The 18,622-nt window shown below is 36.1% G+C and overlaps 1 protein-coding gene across 1 annotated transcript in view; it reads right to left on the minus strand.

The window, feature by feature from the left end:
• The window catches only part of LMAN2L (lectin, mannose binding 2 like), a 34,333-nt gene extending 16,599 nt beyond the window's left edge, over positions 1–17,734 (minus strand). The window contains exons 1-4 of the mRNA XM_074288414.1: positions 17,503–17,734; positions 14,017–14,135; positions 9,532–9,649; positions 6,533–6,615 (exon numbers count right to left, since the gene is read on the minus strand). Of these exons, the coding sequence (XP_074144515.1) occupies positions 6,533–6,615; positions 9,532–9,649; positions 14,017–14,135; positions 17,503–17,707 (525 nt within the window). The 5' untranslated portion in view covers positions 17,708–17,734. The remainder of the gene's footprint in view (positions 1–6,532; positions 6,616–9,531; positions 9,650–14,016; positions 14,136–17,502) is intronic.
• Positions 17,735–18,622: the final 888 nt, after the last annotated feature.

Consider the following 18,622-nt stretch of genomic DNA (forward strand, 5'->3'; position numbering starts at 1 on the left):
GGAAGGAAGGAAGGAAGGAAGGAAGGAAGGAAGGATGGAAGGATGGAAGGAAGGAAGGAAGGAAGGATGGAAGGAAGGAAGGAAGGAAGGATGGAAGGAAGGAAGGAAATGAATAAGAAACAGAAAAAAAAAACCTTAACCACCAGTAAGCTATTATGGTGACAGGGAAGACCAAAACACCAACTCAGAAAAGGAACAAAATAATCACATGAATTGTGACATGAATTGGTCTCAAGCCCAAAGAGGCTTTTTGGAGGTGCTCAAATAAGAGATAGAAGAAAAACTGGGAAAAGAAACAAGAGGTAAGCAAGAGAGAGTCAGCAGCTTTAAACAGGATAGACAAAAATTGACTGAGGAAAACAATTCCTTAAAAAATACAACTGGCCAAATACAAAAATAATGCACTGAAGAAAACAATACCTTGAAAAGTAATCAAATGGAAAAAGATATACAAAAGCTAGCTGAAGAAAATAATGCATTAAGAACTAGAACTGGGCAAATGGACCATGCAAGAAATAATAGAGAATCACAGAAGACAAAATGAGTAATTTTGAATGTAGTAAAAGGTTTTGCACAAACAAGGTGAAAGCAACTAAAATTAAAAGGGAAACAGGTAATGGGGGGAAATCCCAATCTTAATAACCAATTAAAATGTTAAAAATAATCATTTTTAAGAGATAAGATATCAAATATGAACAGGCAAAGGAAAAAGTGTTTCTTCAAAGGAAGACAACTAAGCTATCAATAGCCATATGAAAAAAATGCTGCACAAAATAACTATGGATATGTTATGTATACATATATTGTATTTAACATACTTTAACATATTTAACATATATTGGTCTACCTGCCATCTAGGGGAGGAGGTGGAAAAAAGGAGGAGAAAAGTTGGAACAGAAGCCTTTGCAAGGGTCAACTGAAAAATTACCTATGCATATATCTTGTAAATAAAAAGCTATAATTTTAAAAAAAAATTTTAAGAAGAAAAAATGCTGCAAGTGACTAATAAGTAGTGATTGGTATTTAGGCAACTCTGAAGTTCCACCCAATAACTATCATATAGGTTAAAATACATAAAAGATAACCTTTATATAGTGCTTTAAAGCTTGTAACATGTCTTACAATATTATTTCATTTTATCCTTACAATAATCTAGAAACTGGATCCCAATACTGTCCCCATTTTACAAATAAGGACACTGAGGCAAACAATAACTAAGTGATTTGCTTAAGATCACACAGCCAGTACATGATTGAGGCTAGATTTGAATTCAGGTCTTCCTAAAAACAGCGGGCCCAACACTATACCCAATGTTCCCCTAAATTTTATTTTTTTTTAATTTTTAAAAAGAAAATGGAAAATTAGAGAGGCAATGTTAAAAGAGATTTTGTTAATTGAGCTGTGAATCAATCCAGTTAATCTGGAATTCAGCAAATTCAGAAATATGCACACACCCAAAAATCACTAGAATTTGTTTATTCCTTTTGATCCCGCAATATGAAGCCTATATGTGTCAGAAATTTAAAGAAAAAAAAAAAAGGACAAATATGTACAACATTTGTAATAGCAGTTCTGGAATCTAAAGCAAGGGATCCCCATCTATTGGGAGAAGGCTAAACAAACTACAGTGTATAAATGAAATATTATTTTCTAAGAAATGATTAAATTGAGAGTTTCAAAGCAAATTAAGAAGATATTATAAACTGATAGATAGCAGTAATAAGTAGTAAGCAGAATAAGGAGAATAATTTATACATTAACATTATAAAGAAAAATAACATTAAAAGACTTGAAAACTCTGATCACTAAAATGACTATGATTCTAGAGGGCTAATGATGAAGCATGATACTTTTCTCTTGAAAGAGATGCCAAGCCCTCTTTGTAGTGGCCAGAAATTGGAAAGTGAGTGGATGCCCATCAACTGGAGAATGGCTGAATAAATTGTGGTGTATGAATATTATGGAATATTATCGTTCTGTAAGAAATGACCAGCAGGATGACTTCAGAAAGGCCTGGAGTGACTTACATGAACTGACGCTGAGTGAAATGAGCGGGATTAGGAGATCATTATATACTTCAACAACAATACTGTATGAGGATGTATTCTGATGGATGTGGCCCTCTCCAACAATGAGATGAACCAAATCAGTTCCAATAGAGCAGTAATGAATTGAACCAGCTATACCCAGCAAAAGAACTCTGGGAGATGACTATGACCACTACATAGAATTCCCAATCCCTCTATTTTTGTCCTCCTGCATTTTTTATTTCCTTCACAGGCTAATTGTATACTATTTCAAAGTCCGATTCTTTTTGTACAGCAAAATAATTGTATGGATATGTATACATATATTGTATTTAACTTATACTTTAACATATTTAACATGTATTGGTCAACCTACCATCTGGGAGAAGGGGTGGGAGGAAGGAGGGAAAAGTTGGAACAAAAGGTTTGGCACTTGTCAATGCTGAAAAATTACCTATGCATATATCTTGTAAATAAAAAGCTTTAAAAAAGAAAGAAAGAAAGAAAACTTCAGGATATACTTTAAAAAAAAATTATACATAAGAGATCTACAGTTTTGTATTATAATCTTCTTATTCTGTTCTATTCATATGTATGTATGGAAATATCTATTTTACATGGTGTTCAAATTCCAAATCAAATTAAAATTTTAAAAATTTCCAGAACTTTCCATCTACATTGTGAATACCTTTTATATGTGATCTCCCCTAATTGGAGTATAAATTTCTTGAGACCAAAGGCTATCTTATACCTTTTTATCTGGAAATTCTGAGCTTAGTATAACTTTGTAAATAGTAAGTTTTTAATAAATGATTTTTCTTTTGTTCATTTATTCATCCATCCATCCCCAGTTTCTTAAAGAGACATCAGATCCTAGAAAGAGCTATACTTCTGCCTTTTCCATCAAGCAAAGTCTACATTCACACTCTGAAATAATACTTTTGAATGCACTGAAACTTTTAAGTAAAAGCTCTCACTTTCATGGGAGAAAATGCTGACCATCAGCTGAGGGTTTTGTTATTGAAGGATAAAGACTGGAATAAGAATTTAATTAGTATTTACACAGCACTTTATGACCCTGGCAATTTTTATGTGGCCTTTATGGTTAACAAATAGTACCCTTCTCTCTTGATAGAGAAATGAAGTTATGGAAATTTGAGTAATCTGTCCCCATGCCAGGGAGAGGCTTAAAACTCCAGGCATGTACTGACCTTTCATGTGTTTTTCTCATAAGTTTTTGATCAGCATCATCTTCTTTGTATTATAACTCTAAAATCATAATAGGAATAGGAGATGTTTATATAGCATTCTAAAGTTTGCAAAATGCCTTAGACATAACATATTTCATTTGATAAGAGTTATTATTATTATGGCCTGGGAATTTGCTTTTCTCTGACACACTTGTGATTTGGTAATAGAGACATAAAATCAAAAATCTAGCCCTGGAAGGAACTAGTCTCCCAGCTGTTCCCAGTTACCCAGATAAATAGCTAGGGAGCACTGTGGCTAGAGTGTCAGGCCTGGAGTCAGGAAAACCTGAATTCAAATGGAGACTCAGACATTTCCTAGCTCTGTGAGGCCTGGGCAAGTCTAACATCTATTTGCCTCAATTTCCTCATTTGTAAAATGGATTGTGAAGAACAACTGAGATATTAATTGAAATGTGCACTATATCACATGACCTAGAAAGAGAGAAGAGGAGCCTCAGTCAGTGACCTGTGCTATGGCAGTGAAGGGCTACTTCCTACCCACCACCATTTTTCATTTTACTGTACAGCAAAGCCAAGGTCACAAGAGCCCAAAAGTTTGGTGCATGCTCACCCATCTCTGCTTCTGTCAGTGGCGTACAGGAAACTACATCATGCCATGAACAACATATCTAAGGATATTTTTGGTTGCTGAGTTTTCATTTTGGTTGGGTTTTGGGTTTGTTTGATTTTTTTTAGCGGGGGGGGGGGGTAGTTGTTAGCCTACCAATTCAAGCAACCTTAATAGCTTAGTAAACAGTATTCCAAGACATGGATATAAAATATAAGTTTGGATAACAATTATCTATTCAACACAGGGAATTACCATATAGTGGAAAAAACACAGGGCTTAAAATCAAATGGCAAGCCTTCAAATCCCTTCTCTGGTGACTATTACTTATGTGATCTTGGGCAAGTCACATAAACTTCCTGGGCCTTAATAACTATAGAGGCTAGACTAGAAAATGTGTGAAATCCTTTCTGGCTCTAGTCCTATGAACCTTTCACCAAATCATCAGTATGTCTAAAAAAAGCAGCCTCAAAATCTCAAAGAGGAAGCTTCTCCTCTCCCTACTTCCCTCCCCGTCTCCCACCCTCACCCCAGAGGTCAAAACCAAATGGAGAAAAACAACCTGAGGAGTTACAAAGCAATACCAGACCAAAAAAGAAACAGCAACTGTGCCACCTAGTCTGTTTGATATTAAAAATATTGATGATAATCTTGAAAAAAATACAGAAATGCCAACTAATGAGAAAGGGAATCCTGATAATAAAACATTAAAAGAATGGGACGTCCAGTGAGAGGAAACACCATGCACTCAACATGATCTTTAAAGAAATGGAAGTTTGTGAGTAGATGCCCCTCAGCTGGATAATGGCTTAATAAGTTATGGGATATGAATGTTATGAAATTCTATTTTCTATAAGAAATGATCAGGATGATTTCAGAGAGACCTGAAGAGACTTACATGAACTGATGCTAAGTGAAATAAGCAGAACCGGGAGATCACTGGACACAGCAACAAGAAGATTATGTGATAATCAACTGTGATGGGCTTGGTTCTCCTTCAACAGAGAAGTGATTCAGAACAATTCCAACAGATTTGTGATGGAGACAGCCATATGCACCCAGAGGGAGGACTGTGGGGACTGACTATGGATCATAGCATAGTATTTTCACCTTTTATTGTTGTTGTTTTCTTGCTTTTTGTTTTCTTTCTCATTTTTTCCCTTTTTGATCTGATTTTTCTTGTGCAGCATGATAATTGTGAAAATATATATAGAAGAATGGCATATATTTAACTCTATGCACTAGATTACTCTCTGTCTAGGGTAGAAGGTGAGGGAAGGGAGGGAGAAAAAATTTAGAACACAGGGTTTTGAAAGGGTGAATGCTGAAAACTACCTTTGCATATATTTTTAAAATAAAAAGTTATTTAAAAAAAAAAAAAAAGAATAAATGGAAAATTGTTTAGTAAAAAAAAAAAAAGGAAAAAAAAGAAATGGCAGTTTGCTAACTTCCTCAGGTCTATCTTGCTCCCTGGACATCATATTCCAGTGAAAATGACCCACTTCTTGCTACTACTACTTGAGCAACAAATTATTTTGCATCTTAGTTCAGGCTATTCTACATACCCATAATATGTATCCTTTCCATCTTGACTTGGTAGAATCTTTTTCCTCCTCAAAATTCAACTTCTTCAAGTTGTTCCTGTTTTTTCCCTTCTTAAATTATTGTGTATTTCATACACACACACATTTGTAAAATGTTATATCCTCCAAGTAAAATGTAAGCTTCTTATAGGCAGGGTTTTATTTCATTTTGCTTTTGTATCTCCCAAACTCATGACAAAGATGAATCAAAACAATAATCAATAAATCACATTAATAGAATGCTTACTGAATTCAATTAAACCTTTAGATCTTAGATCTTTTTCAAGGCTAATAATCCCTCTTCTTGGCATATAAAATAACTTTGAAACACTGATCCCAGAAACGAAGCACAAAGTCTACAACTCAAAAACATCAAATCATCCCATTGCTATGAAGCAAAATGAACATTCCCACTTCGGCCTCCCTTTCCAGCTTCTACAATGATGAGTTTTTAATTTACTACTATCTCTGTCTTCCTTTTCATACAACTCCTTTATTTATTTAATCAGTGAAAGAAATCCAGGTACACTATAATCTTTCTTGCTCCCAATGTCAGTCCCCATAGACTTTCTGCTGCCTATTTAAAGAGATCTGAAAAACACTGAAGAACAACAGTTTTCTTACATGATCTCTAAGGCAAAGAATTCTGGATTCTGAGACCAGTTTCCTATTTAGGCTTTCATATAGAAGATAGTAGTTGCCCCTCAACTTTGAGGGCATGAAGATAAGGATAGCAGTAGAAAAGAAAAAAATCATTCACATTAGTTTATATATGTGTGCATGCATGCACAAATGAATACAGACAAGTATGAAGCACCATAATTAGTGAGAAATATATGAACAATAGTTAACAAGAACTATGAAAACTAGTTCATGTAAAAAATGTAGACAATAGTTAATACCAGAGAAAAGCCCCCAATTTATAACAACTATTATTTTCCCTTTACAAAAAACAAAGACAATATCTACAGTCTAAAAGAGTAGGCAAATGAGGCAAACTGCTCTATCCAATAACCTTGCCAAATCTTTGTCAAATCAACTTTCCTAAGAAATAGGAATTGTGAAATCAGTATTGTTGATGTATGTTTTGCCACTTGTCCTTACCTCTTGCTGTTTTTCCTCATTGGGATAGGTGTCTACAAATACTCCCAATCCTACAAAGTTGTCCTTACTCCCAAAGACAGGTCCTAAAAGAATGAAAAGACAAAGATGAATCAAAACAAGATTTTGAACATTCCAAAGAATCTTTCTCTGTGTCTCTCTTTTTCTTCTCTCTCCTCTCTCGGAAGTAGGAAGAGTTCAAATGAGTCTAATGTCTTACATGGAGGGGAAAACCAGACAAAAAGAGAGTTTCATCCCAAACTTCATTAACCATACAGAAGCTCCCTGAGATAAAACCCTGGCTGCCGAGAGACCCCCAATTTCACCAATTTCTGTTTCAAAAACACTCAGTGAAAACCACTCCAAAACATGGAGGTGAATTCAAAAGTTCTAAATTGTGGGACAAAGCTTTTTAATTCTTAAGAAATTAGATCAAATTAAGCCTTCTGTCTCTTTATAAAAAGGATCCCAATAAACAATAAGAGTTCAGATTAGACATCTCAGATTTTCACAATTTCTTAAAACTCTTCAAAATGGAAATTATGCACCAAAGATAAAGCAACTTCAGCTGTTTTCATGGTTTAAGACATCCAGAATCCAAAAGGAGGCAAAAAACATTCCTGAAAACCCAAGAACTGATGCAACTGATCCTAAGCTGAACCTTCTATCACTGCTTCCCATTCTAGTAGTAGTGAGGCCTTATTAGCAGATCAAAAGAAATGACAAAGGTTTATATCAAAACATACCCTTGCATCCTATTACCCCTCCTTTCTTTTTTTTTCGTACCATAAAGACACTAGGCTCCAGGTTTCTATTATCTTTGGTTTTTGTACTGCAAGGAACTGGAAATTGAATAGATGCCCATCAGTTGGGGAATGGCTGAATAAGTCATGGTATATGAAAGTAATGGAATATTATTATTCTATAAGAAATGAGCAACAGGATAATTTCGGAAAAGTTTGGAAAGACTTATATGAGCACATTCAGAATAGAGTGAGAAGAACCAAGAGAACATTGTATAAAATAACAAGATTATGTGATGATCAACTATGGTGGACTTGGCTCTTCTCAGCAAAAACGACAATTCTAATAATTCAAGACAATTCCAATAGAGTTGGGGTAGAAAATGCCATCCATAACCAGAGAGAAAATGATGGAGACTGAATATGGATCAAAGCACAGTATTTCATCTTTTTTTGTTTGCTTGCTTTTTCTTTCTCATGGGTTTTTTTTTTTTCTGGTCATTTTTCTTGAATAACTTGACAAATATGTTAATATGTTTAAAAGGATTGCACATAATTTTTTTTAAAACAATAATTTATTTAATTATTTTTTACAAACATTTTATGCATAGGTAATTTCCCAGCATTGATAATTGCAAAACCTTTTGTTTCAACTTTTCCCCTCCTACCCCCCACCCTTTCCTCCAGATGGCAGGTTGACCAATACATGTTAAATATGTTAAAGTATAAGTTAAATACAATATATTGCATACATGTCTAAACAATTATTTTGTTGTACAAAAAGAATCGGACTTTGAAATAGTGTACAATTAGCCTGTGAAGGAAATCAAAAATGTAGGCAGACAAAAATATAAGGATTGGGAATTCTATGTAGTGGTTCTTAATCATCTCCCAGAGTTCTTTCGCTGGATGTAGCTGGTTCAATTCATTACTGCTCTATTGGAACTGATTTGGTTCATCTCATTATTGGAGAGGGCCTCATACATCTGAGTTGATCATCATATAGTATTGTTGTTGAAGTATATAATGATCTCCTGGTCCTACTCATTTCACTCAGCATCAGTTCATGTAAGTCTCTCCAGGCCTTTCTGCAATCATCCTGTTGGTCATTTCTTACAGAACAATAATATTCCATAATATTCATATACTACAATTTATTTAGCCATTCTCCAATTGATGGACATCCACTCAGTTTCCAGTTTCTGGCCACTACAGAGAGGGCTGCCACATACAGGTTCCTTTCCCTTCTTTAAAATCTTTTGGGATATAAGCCCAATAATAACGCTGCTGGATCAAAGGGTATGAACAGTTTGATAACTCTTTGAGCATAGTTCTAAATTGTTCTCCAGAATAGCTGGATGTATTCACAATTCCACCAATGTATCAGTGTCCCAATTTTCCCACATCCCTCCAACATTCTGCATTATCTTTCCCTGTCATTCTAGCCAATCTGACAGATGTGTAGTGGTATCTCAGAGTTGTCTTAATTTGCATTTCTCTGATTAATAATGACTTGGAGCATCTTTTCATATGGCTAGAAATAGTTTCAATTTCTTCGTCTGAGAATTGTCTGTTCATAAGGATTGCACATATTTAACCAATATTAAATTGACTGCAGGCTTGAGGAAAAGAGAAAAATTTAGAACACAAAGTTTTACAAAAATGAATGTTGAGGGTCAGCGAGGTGGCACAGTGGATAGAGCACTAGTCCTGAAGTCAGGAGGACCTGAGTTCAAATCTGGTCTCAGACACTTAACTCTTCCTGGGCAAGTCACTTAACCCCAACTGCCTCAGAAAAAAAAAATAAAATAAAAAAAAAAAGCATGTTGAAAACTATCTTTAGATTTATTTAGAAAAATAAAATATTATTGGAAAAAAAGAAGAAGCAATAGTAACTCTTGTTGCATAAGCAGAAATCTCTAATTCTCCTCTATGACTTAGTTCTGTTAAGATTCTTCAGGGTATGTGACTGTTAGGGCTGGGCTCTTCTTCCCTGTGCTTTCAATAGCCAATATTCCAAAAGGTAGAAAATATAAAACCTAGAGGCTATTAATAAACAAGAAGCCATTTAGAGATTAAGTCAAATCCATTTGTTTAGCCAGGATTTTAGACCCATTCTAAAGCTGAGACTTGTTGGCTACAAATGCAGATGGCAAAGTAATTCACATCCTATAGAGAGAGCTGCCTTCTAGGTCTTCTGCAAAAGTGCAAATCTTTCCACACTCCACACAAAGTGACTCTAACCAAAAGTACTGATACCTGGCTGCATCCGATCCTTTGTATACCAGATTGCAAAGCCATCTCCATTCAGATTTTTCTTTCCTTGTCCATGGATTTTGAAATGAACTTGCAATTCCCAGTCTCTCAAATAACAAGGCTACAAAAGAAAAAGGATAAGAGTCAAGACAAGGATGAACATTCAGGCTCTCAGTTCCCCAACAGCAAACTATACAAAGGGAAAATGAACATGTAGTTAACACAATAACAACTACACTGTAGAAAAACTAGAATCTGAAATCTAAGACTTACTAAATTTATATGAAATCCTATTCTCTATTATATCCCAAAAAAAAAAAAAAAAAAAAAAAAAAAAAAAAGCAAGTTAAAAGAGAAGAGAATCAACTAAATGAAGGCAAATTCTTTCAGGTTCTTTATATAACAGAAATGGCATGCTCCCTTCACTTAAGGACCAAAGTAATCCAAGAAAAGGTACAATATCTATCATCCACTATCTCTATCTCAAGTGTCTCCCACTTGACTGTTTCCCAAACAGAAGCAACAACAATAAGTTGGAGTTGGGAGCCAGAAAAGCCATGAGGTGCTGAAGTGACTTGACTACAATATGGTATAGAAACAGCAACAGATTTGGTGTCAAAAACATGTAGATTCAAAATTCTGCTCTGCTAACTTATTATCTATGTAACCTTGGACAAGCCACTTAACTCCACTGACCATCAGTTTCCTCAACTCTCAAATGAAAGAGTTGAAATAAATAATTTCTATGGTCCCTTCTACTTCTAAATTTATGATCCTATAAACCTATAACTGAGGAAAGCATTTCTGGCTCTATTGCCTGATCACACTCATTTCTTACATGTAAAACCTGCTATTTTTTCTTTCTTTTTTTTTTTTTTCCTGCTGGAACAAGGCAGAATCAACAGGGTGAATCAAGACTATGATAAATTATTGGTCCTGTTGGCTTAGACATGTTCTATAAATGCAATCCAAATTTACTTATAGTCACCTAAGGAGTAAGAGCCAAAGGTAGGAATCAAACCTAAGTCTCTTGGCTCTTAGTTCAATATGCCTTCCTCTGTACCATACCATGTGACTTCCACAGGTCATCCAGTCTTGTGGGGTCTTAACTTCCTCATCCGTCAAAAGGAAATTCAGCCTTCACCCCCCTCACCCTCAATCATCAAGAAAAGATAAGGCTAGTACTATGGATGCGTAAGCAGTATGGCACAGAAGAAAGAATGTTAGATTTGGAGTCAGAGAGTCTAGGTTCAAACCCAAAGTTTGTGTGATAATGGGTCAAGTCACTAAATATGTTTCATCCCATATCCTCATCTATAAAAAGAAGGGTTGGACCAGATAGCTTCTTAGATCTATACCAGCTCTATACCTAGAATTTTTTGAATATTCATTTTCAGCCCAAAGTGACTCCATCAGTTTCTCTCAATTCAAAAACTCTAAAGAACCCACATCTTCCTCTGTCAACCTTTGAGTGGGAAAGCTAAAGTTTTCATTTATCATAAAAGAATAAAAACAATCAAGTTAGGGAACACCTTGTCTCCTGAAATAGTTTGGGGAATAATTACCAAATGACATAAATAACTCCAACCAGCTCTTGGTCCCTTGCTAGCTGAGGAGTAAATAAAAGTTCCTAAAACTAGATGCAGATATCACAAGGCATGCCTCTATTATATTATCTCCTCCCCATTTCCCCCACCCAAGGAGTATCAGAAAAGAATACTACTGAACAATTACTATAGGAAAAGCCTCTGCTGCATAAATAGATAGAAATAAGGAACTGAAAAATTTAGAAGGAAAAAAATGTGGCTGTGAAGAAGCTATCACATATAAATATGATTATAGATATTAAGGAAATGAGTGTTTAATAAGGAACCTCTGATTCCTAACTGTATAACATAACACAAAAGTATCTCTAGGCAGCAGAATAAAAATGCTTTCAATTATAAAATTGACAAAGTAGAGATAAAGTTATTTTCTCTCAGAGCCCACAAAGGCTCATATATTGTCTTGATGCTCCAAGAAAAAATTCAAAGAGAAGTTTGACCTGAGTACCCAAGATCTGAATGGAAATAATTGACTTTAGAAGGGAAAAACAAAGGTAGACCAACCAGGTTCATCCCAGAAGATTTGAAAACACAGGTCGACCTTTGTCTCTTATACTAAGTCAGTTTTAATTTTCATTTTAAATTTGTATGACAGAAAATGGCAATAACTACAAAATGGAAAAAAAAAAAGATGTCTGAACCCAGGCTGAGTTAGCCTGGTAACTGCAGAATCCCATCTCTTAAAAAAGACCTCCTCCCCACTTATCACCAACTTTCTTACAACTTCTAACTATTGGTCTTAAGTCTCTTTCTTCTAAGATATAAAGCAGAAAACATCTGCAAATACCTTACATTGATCTTTATTTAGCATAGGTTTTTTTTGAGTGTCCTCATCACCTTAGTCACCTTCCTCTTGACACACTATAATTTGTCGGATGTTCTTCCTAAAATGTAGTACCTAACACAGACTATTACAATATGCCTGATGTGACTGAGTAGAATACAATGAAACTATTATAACCACCTGTATTCTGGCATGCAGATTTTATTAATGCAATTTAAAATTGCATTTGGTTTTTGATAAGCACTTGATAATATTGATTATATCAGGCTTGCAGTCAACTGAAAAACCCCTAAGGCTTTTTCATACAAACAGTTATCCAGGAATATCCCAAATCATGCTGTTAATTTCTCGAGTTGAAGTTTTGTCTTTTGTTTCATTTTTACAGTTCATAGTAAGGAAGCTGAGGACTTTGTATTTAGAAATAACTTTCCCTAAGGCATATACCTGCCTAGAGGTAGAAGCAGAACTAGAAAGCAGGGCTCCTGATTAGTGATCCAAAGCCTTTTTCACTTCACCAGGTTAACATCCAGCCTTCTTAAAATTAACTTAAGGATTAAAGATGAAAAATTCAGAGAAATATAGGAGAATGTGTATGAGAAATTATGAAAATAGAGTCAAAAGAATATACACAATAGCCAAAACAAAGTGAACAACAAAAATAATCATGGAGAGCTACCATCTGTTAACTGATTTCTGATGTCAACAGAACAGACAGACTGTCCAATTGAACAATATTAGTGTCACATAGTCAAAGTTAAAGGACATGACAAAAATTCCAACTAAAAACTTAATTTTTAAAAGATAATGACCTACATCCTTTATGTTAGCAACTAATAAATTATTTGAGGGGGAATGTACTTTGTTGGGAGGTTATTTAGATATGTACTGGGAATGAATTGTACCAAAACATATCAAATTTTTAAAGAGCATGTCAAAGGACTACTAAGATTTTGCCATTTGACAATTCATAAAACCTCAGATCACATATGTATGATCATACCAATAACTAATATCACATATATGATCATATGAATACCAATACCTAACATCACTACATAGCAAATATAATTTTTTCACAGTTCTTGACATCTATTATAGTTTTTATCCTAACAACCAGCCCTGTGAAGTTAGAATCCAATCTGACAGAAGAGAAAACTGTGGTACTGAGAAATAACTTGTCTAAGATCACACAATGATTCAATGACAAAAGTGGAACTAGAAGCCAAGTCTCTGTACTCCCAAGACTTATCACATTATCACTGGCTATATCTAAAAATGATACTGAGGGGGAAAAGTGATCTAATATTATCAAAATTTAAATTAATGAGACAGTTCTTGGGTAAATGAACTCCCTCACTTCTCTGCCAAAAAATCCTAGGAGATGTTGCAATAGATCTATTTTGCTGAAAATCATTAGCAGGCTCAGAGGATCATCTTTCATGTTTGTAACACAGACATGAAAAAGCAAGCTCAGATTCCAGGAGCTCAAGAGAAAGTCTAAAGTGATACTAAGAATTGTGCTTCAGAGAAGCTAAACAGTCCTAAAGGATTTGAAAGGATATTAAAAACCAATAGCTTCATCTTACATTTGTATGAAATCAGGTCCACACTAGGAATACAGCATGCACCTCTGAAGAAAGACAAAATGAAGTGAGAAAAATTCCAAAGAACAATAAGATTACACTTTTTGGTCAGTATGATGAAAGAATTCTAAAAATCTAAAGGTAGTAATTTTAACACAAATTTCTTTTTTCATGTTCTTTTTTTGTATGTGTCTATGTTTAGTGATAAGTAATAAATATGTTGAACCTGACAGGTTTTGCAAATTCAAAAATGTAAACAAGGATGTAAATAATGTCACAAATGATAAATCCATACTGGACTATTTAGGAAGAATAAAAGTATATTTCTAGTATTCCTTTAGCCACACAAGTGTCACTCAAAGCAACTATCATCCTCTCCCAGAAAATAGATCACCTAGATCCATTATCAGAAATAAAGGATTGGGTTGGATAGCCTATAGGACTGAGCCAGTATGACCTTCTAAATTTCTTGGACAGCCTGCTTGATCACCAATAGAATAGGGAGAAAGATTCTTACCACCCGGTTCCACAGGGCTCCCTGTTTGCTCTGCATATCTGGGGTAAGGCGGATATACTGGGTCATCACCATAGCATTCCCCATCAAGGTCCACAGTGAAGAACTACTAGTGCCCACACCTATAGGGAAAAAAATAGAAAAGTTCTCATAAATCAACACTTTCTTTTCTATTGTATCAATTGTTTATCTCCTATTGCCCTAAGCAGCTATTACTTTCTTACTAACTTATCTCTGCAATCTCACTGATACATTTAAATAAAAAAAAATTTTTTTTTTAACTGTGCAACACCATGCTGGCCCTTTCAGACATGGATTCCAAAAAACTTTAGAGTCATTAGCTTATTCATTTATTCATCATTCTATCCATCCAACACTGATCAGAAGTCAGGATTATTCTTCCTATTTTATACATGAAAAAAACAGGGCATTATAAGAGAAAAAAAAAAAGTGCCCACAATTATAGAAGCTAGGTGGATAGAAATGCTGGACTTCAGAGTCAGGAAAACATGAATTCAAATTCTGCCTCAGACACAACAGTTGTATGACCCTGGGCAAGTCACTGAAGCTCTCTCGAGGTCATCTGAAAAATGGAGATAAATATATAGCACCTACTTCTCAGGATTATGAGAATCAAAAGAAATATATGTCAATAACCTGGTTAATATTAAAACACCATATAAGTACTAGCAAATATTAATTATATTGAGATGCAAAAGTAAGTAAAGGCAGGTAACTTATGCCTCAGATCATATATTTTCCAAGTTGTCAATTGTATACACAACATAAACACATACACACACTATATATACACATTTGGTTGATTGTTATCCTTCCTTCTCAAAGAGTATCAAAAAAAATAGCATCACTATGTTTGGCTCATGGTACAGTGTGTCCAATACAAACTCAGAAGATGCACTACAGGAAGGGCACAAAGGTGTAAGAGTATGTGTGTGTTTGTGTATATAGAAAATGACTGCTCCTTTTTCACAGTCTGTACATTCTAGTCAACGTGGACTACTTGCTGTTCCTCAGACTTAGCATTCTAGCTCCCATCCTGACCAGTCTCTTGTAGAATCCCTAACTTCCTTCAAGTTTCCACTCAGGTGATACATTCTAGCAAAGATTTTGTTATCTCCCTAGGGACTGATGCTCTCTTGCTCTTTATTTTGTCTTTACTTACATATCTAAATATTGTATCCACTGGGTATAATGTAGCCTCTTATCTTTGTTTAGAAAATGCCTAACTCTTTCCAATAATGAGATGATTCAGATCAGTTCCAATAATCTTGTGATGAAGAGAGCCATATATATACAGAAAGAGGACTCTGGGAACTGTGTAGACCACAACATAGCATTTTCACTCTCTGTTGTTGTTTGCTTGCATTTTGATTTCATTCTCAGCTTTTTTTTTTTCTTGACAAGATTTTTCTTGTGCAGCAAGATAACTGTATAAATATGTATACATATATTGGATTTAAGATATATTTTAACATATTTAACTTGTATTGAATTACCTGCCATCTAGGGGAGAGGGTGGGGGGGGAGGGAAAAATTTGGAACACAAGGATCTGGATCCAAGAGATAAATTGAATTAGTGATAAGATAGTACAGATAGTAAGTAAAAGTCAAAATTATGAACACGGGTACTCTTACTTTAAATACAATTTTCTTCCCACTATTTAGCTGCCTATGGTTAAAGTTCTGAATACTCTTTAATCACTAAATAAAGACAAGATAATGAAGTTAAATTCAACAAAGATTTATTAAGTGTCTCCTAGAGGCACCATATTTTATCAGATACTAGATGTACAGAGATGAAAAAGATAGCTTTTACCCATGAAGGATTTTTTTATAATCTGAAGAGTAGGAAAGACCATAGATGAAAAGATACAAGGAAATTTAGGACTATCTAGTCCAATCACTCAAATTATCCTTGAGAAAAACTGAGGCCTACAAAACTATATAATTTTAAAAGATTACTTTGGCAGAACCAAGGTCCATACTCTTAATTATTCTTTGCACTAGAATCAAATTATCTCCCTACACTCAAATATGACCAAAGATAGTAGCAAAAGAGTGAGGCAGACAAAATGTTCTGGGAAAGTAGGGGAAGGAGGGGCAAGGAGGATAGTGTTGACTTTATTTTTTGATCAACTAGGTGTTCTTTTCTTTTCTTTTCCATCCCACACTTTTAATAGAAGAATAAAAATAAAAGCAAATTCCTTGTTATAAATATGCAGTCAAGGAAAACAAACTCTGGCATTGTCCATGTCCAAATTGTACATCTCACTTTGAATCTTGAATCCATTATTGCTCTGTTAGGAGGTAATATGGATTTAGAAACATGGATGGTCACTATACTGATCAGAGATCTTAAGTCTTTCTTTGTTTCTTTGTTTGTTTGTTTGTTTGTTTTTTTGCTTTACAAAAGCAAAATTGTTATTATATAAATTGTTCTGGTTATTTTCACTTCACTCTGCATACCTTCATATAAGTCTTTCCGAGTTTCTCTATCAAGTTTCTCTATCTTCATAATTTCTTACAGAACAACAGTATTCTACTACATGTGGTTCAACCATTCCCCAATTGATGGGTATCCTCTTTCCAGTTCTTTGCCTCTTACAACAAGATTTTCTATAAATATTTAGGTACATATGGATCCTTTTTTCCTTTCTTCGATCTCTTTGGAGCGTATACCTAATAAAGGTATCACTGAGCCAAAGGACAGACATAATTTAGAGACATTTTGCTCATAGTTCCACATTGCTTTCCAAGAATGGCTGGACCAACTCACGAATAATGTGTCTGTTTTCCCACAATGCCTCCCACATCAGTCATTTCCCTTTTCTACCATCTTTGTATGAGGTGGAATCTAAGTTACTTAATTAGCATTTCTCTCTTAGTAATTCGGAGCATTTTTTCTTATAGTCGTTTAGAGCTAGGATGTCTCTGGAAGAACTGCCTACTCAGAACCTATGAATGGGAAAGTTTCTAACCAACCTTGAAAAATGAATCAAGTCCTTGGACTCATAAATCTGAGGCTAAAACGGACCCCAGAGGTCACCTATTTCTCCCAGAGGAAAACTGAGGCCCCGAGAGGTTGTCCCGTGGCCAGCCAAGGTCACTCGGGGAGTTAAGTGGCAGAGTTTCTGACTCCACATGCAGGGATGCCATGTAACAGATAACCCCCCGGACAGCTACTATTTACCTCTGCGGCTGTTTCTGCCCCAACGCTATGGCTCCGGAGCCCGCAGAGCTCCTGACCCGGAGGAGGCACTAGAGAAACCTGGGTCAGTCTGAACTGACCTGGACGTTTCGGCTCAACCACGGGGCGCTCACACCCGGTCGGAAATGCGGAAGAGCCGCCAGTCCTGAGCTCCCCTGACCTCTGGCCAGAGACCTCTGCTCAATGACCTCTCCCCCCAGGGCCCGCCCCGCGTCCACCCCGCATCCCAGACCCTCCCGGAGCGACACCGGCCCCCTCACCCTGGTACGGCTTTGACAGCGAGTGCTCCCGCTTCAGGTACTCGTCGGTCTGGTCTGCCTTGGCCGGCCCCAGCCCCGGCCCAGAACCCAGCAGAAGAAACAAGAGCAAAATGCCGAAGCCCGTCCGGCCAGGCGGAGCCCCCTGCCCTTGCCATCGCCGCCGCCACCACCACCGCCAGCCCGAGGCTCCGGGAACCACCGCCATCTTCCTCGCTAACACCGCTTAGCTCAAGGCCCGCCCTCTCTCCTGGCCCATTGGCCCGAAGGGTCACCCGCCCCGCATGCTATTGGTTGTCAATGTGTCCCCGCCAGCACAGGTGAGCATCTCGCTGATTGGGTACCTTGGGCATCAGTTGCCCTGCCAACCCAAACGAGGGGCGTGGTAATACAAATGCTGTGCTAAATTTGCATTTTCTTGGGTCCCGCAAAGTCTTCTGGGGATTGAAGTCTTTTCATTCCTTACAAATTTAAAAATATAGTACCATTTATTCTTGTTCTTCCCCCTTAATCAAATCTCAAGGGCCCAGGTAAAGGGCCATATGAAGTGTGCTTAAGAACTGCTTTTGCCTCATTTGGAATGGATGAAAGAGAGCTGTAGTGAAAAGGAGCTTTCTTTCTTTGCCCCAACTAATTAAACTGCTAATATCCTATAAGTAAAAATTTAGAACTAGAGACTGGCTTTTTGATGTTTGTACCTGTCATCATCGTGTTTTCATGACCCCACATGAGATTTTCTTGGCAAGAATACTGGAGTGGTCTCCCATTTCCTTCTCAGCTCATTTTATACATGAGGAAATTGAGGCAAATAAGGTCAACTGAATCATTCAGGATCACACAGCTAATAAGTATCTGAAGCCAGATTTGAATTAAAAAAATAAATCTTCCTTACTCCAGGGTCTGGCACACTACCCACTTCACCATCTAACTGCCAAGAAACTGGTTCATCATGGGCAAGGCTTTTGGTTTTTTGGAAACTTAACTTTCATACTATTCAGTGCCATATATAAAGTATATGCCTATATGTGTATATAGGCCTGGGTTTTCATCCTTATAGAGAACTTCTGTTAAGAAAATTCCCTTCACAATTCAAATTGTAGGCCTGTGAATTTTGTCAATTCCT

Source organism: Sminthopsis crassicaudata, chromosome 2 (genome assembly GCF_048593235.1).
Source record: "Sminthopsis crassicaudata isolate SCR6 chromosome 2, ASM4859323v1, whole genome shotgun sequence".
Taxonomy (NCBI): domain Eukaryota; kingdom Metazoa; phylum Chordata; class Mammalia; order Dasyuromorphia; family Dasyuridae; genus Sminthopsis; species Sminthopsis crassicaudata.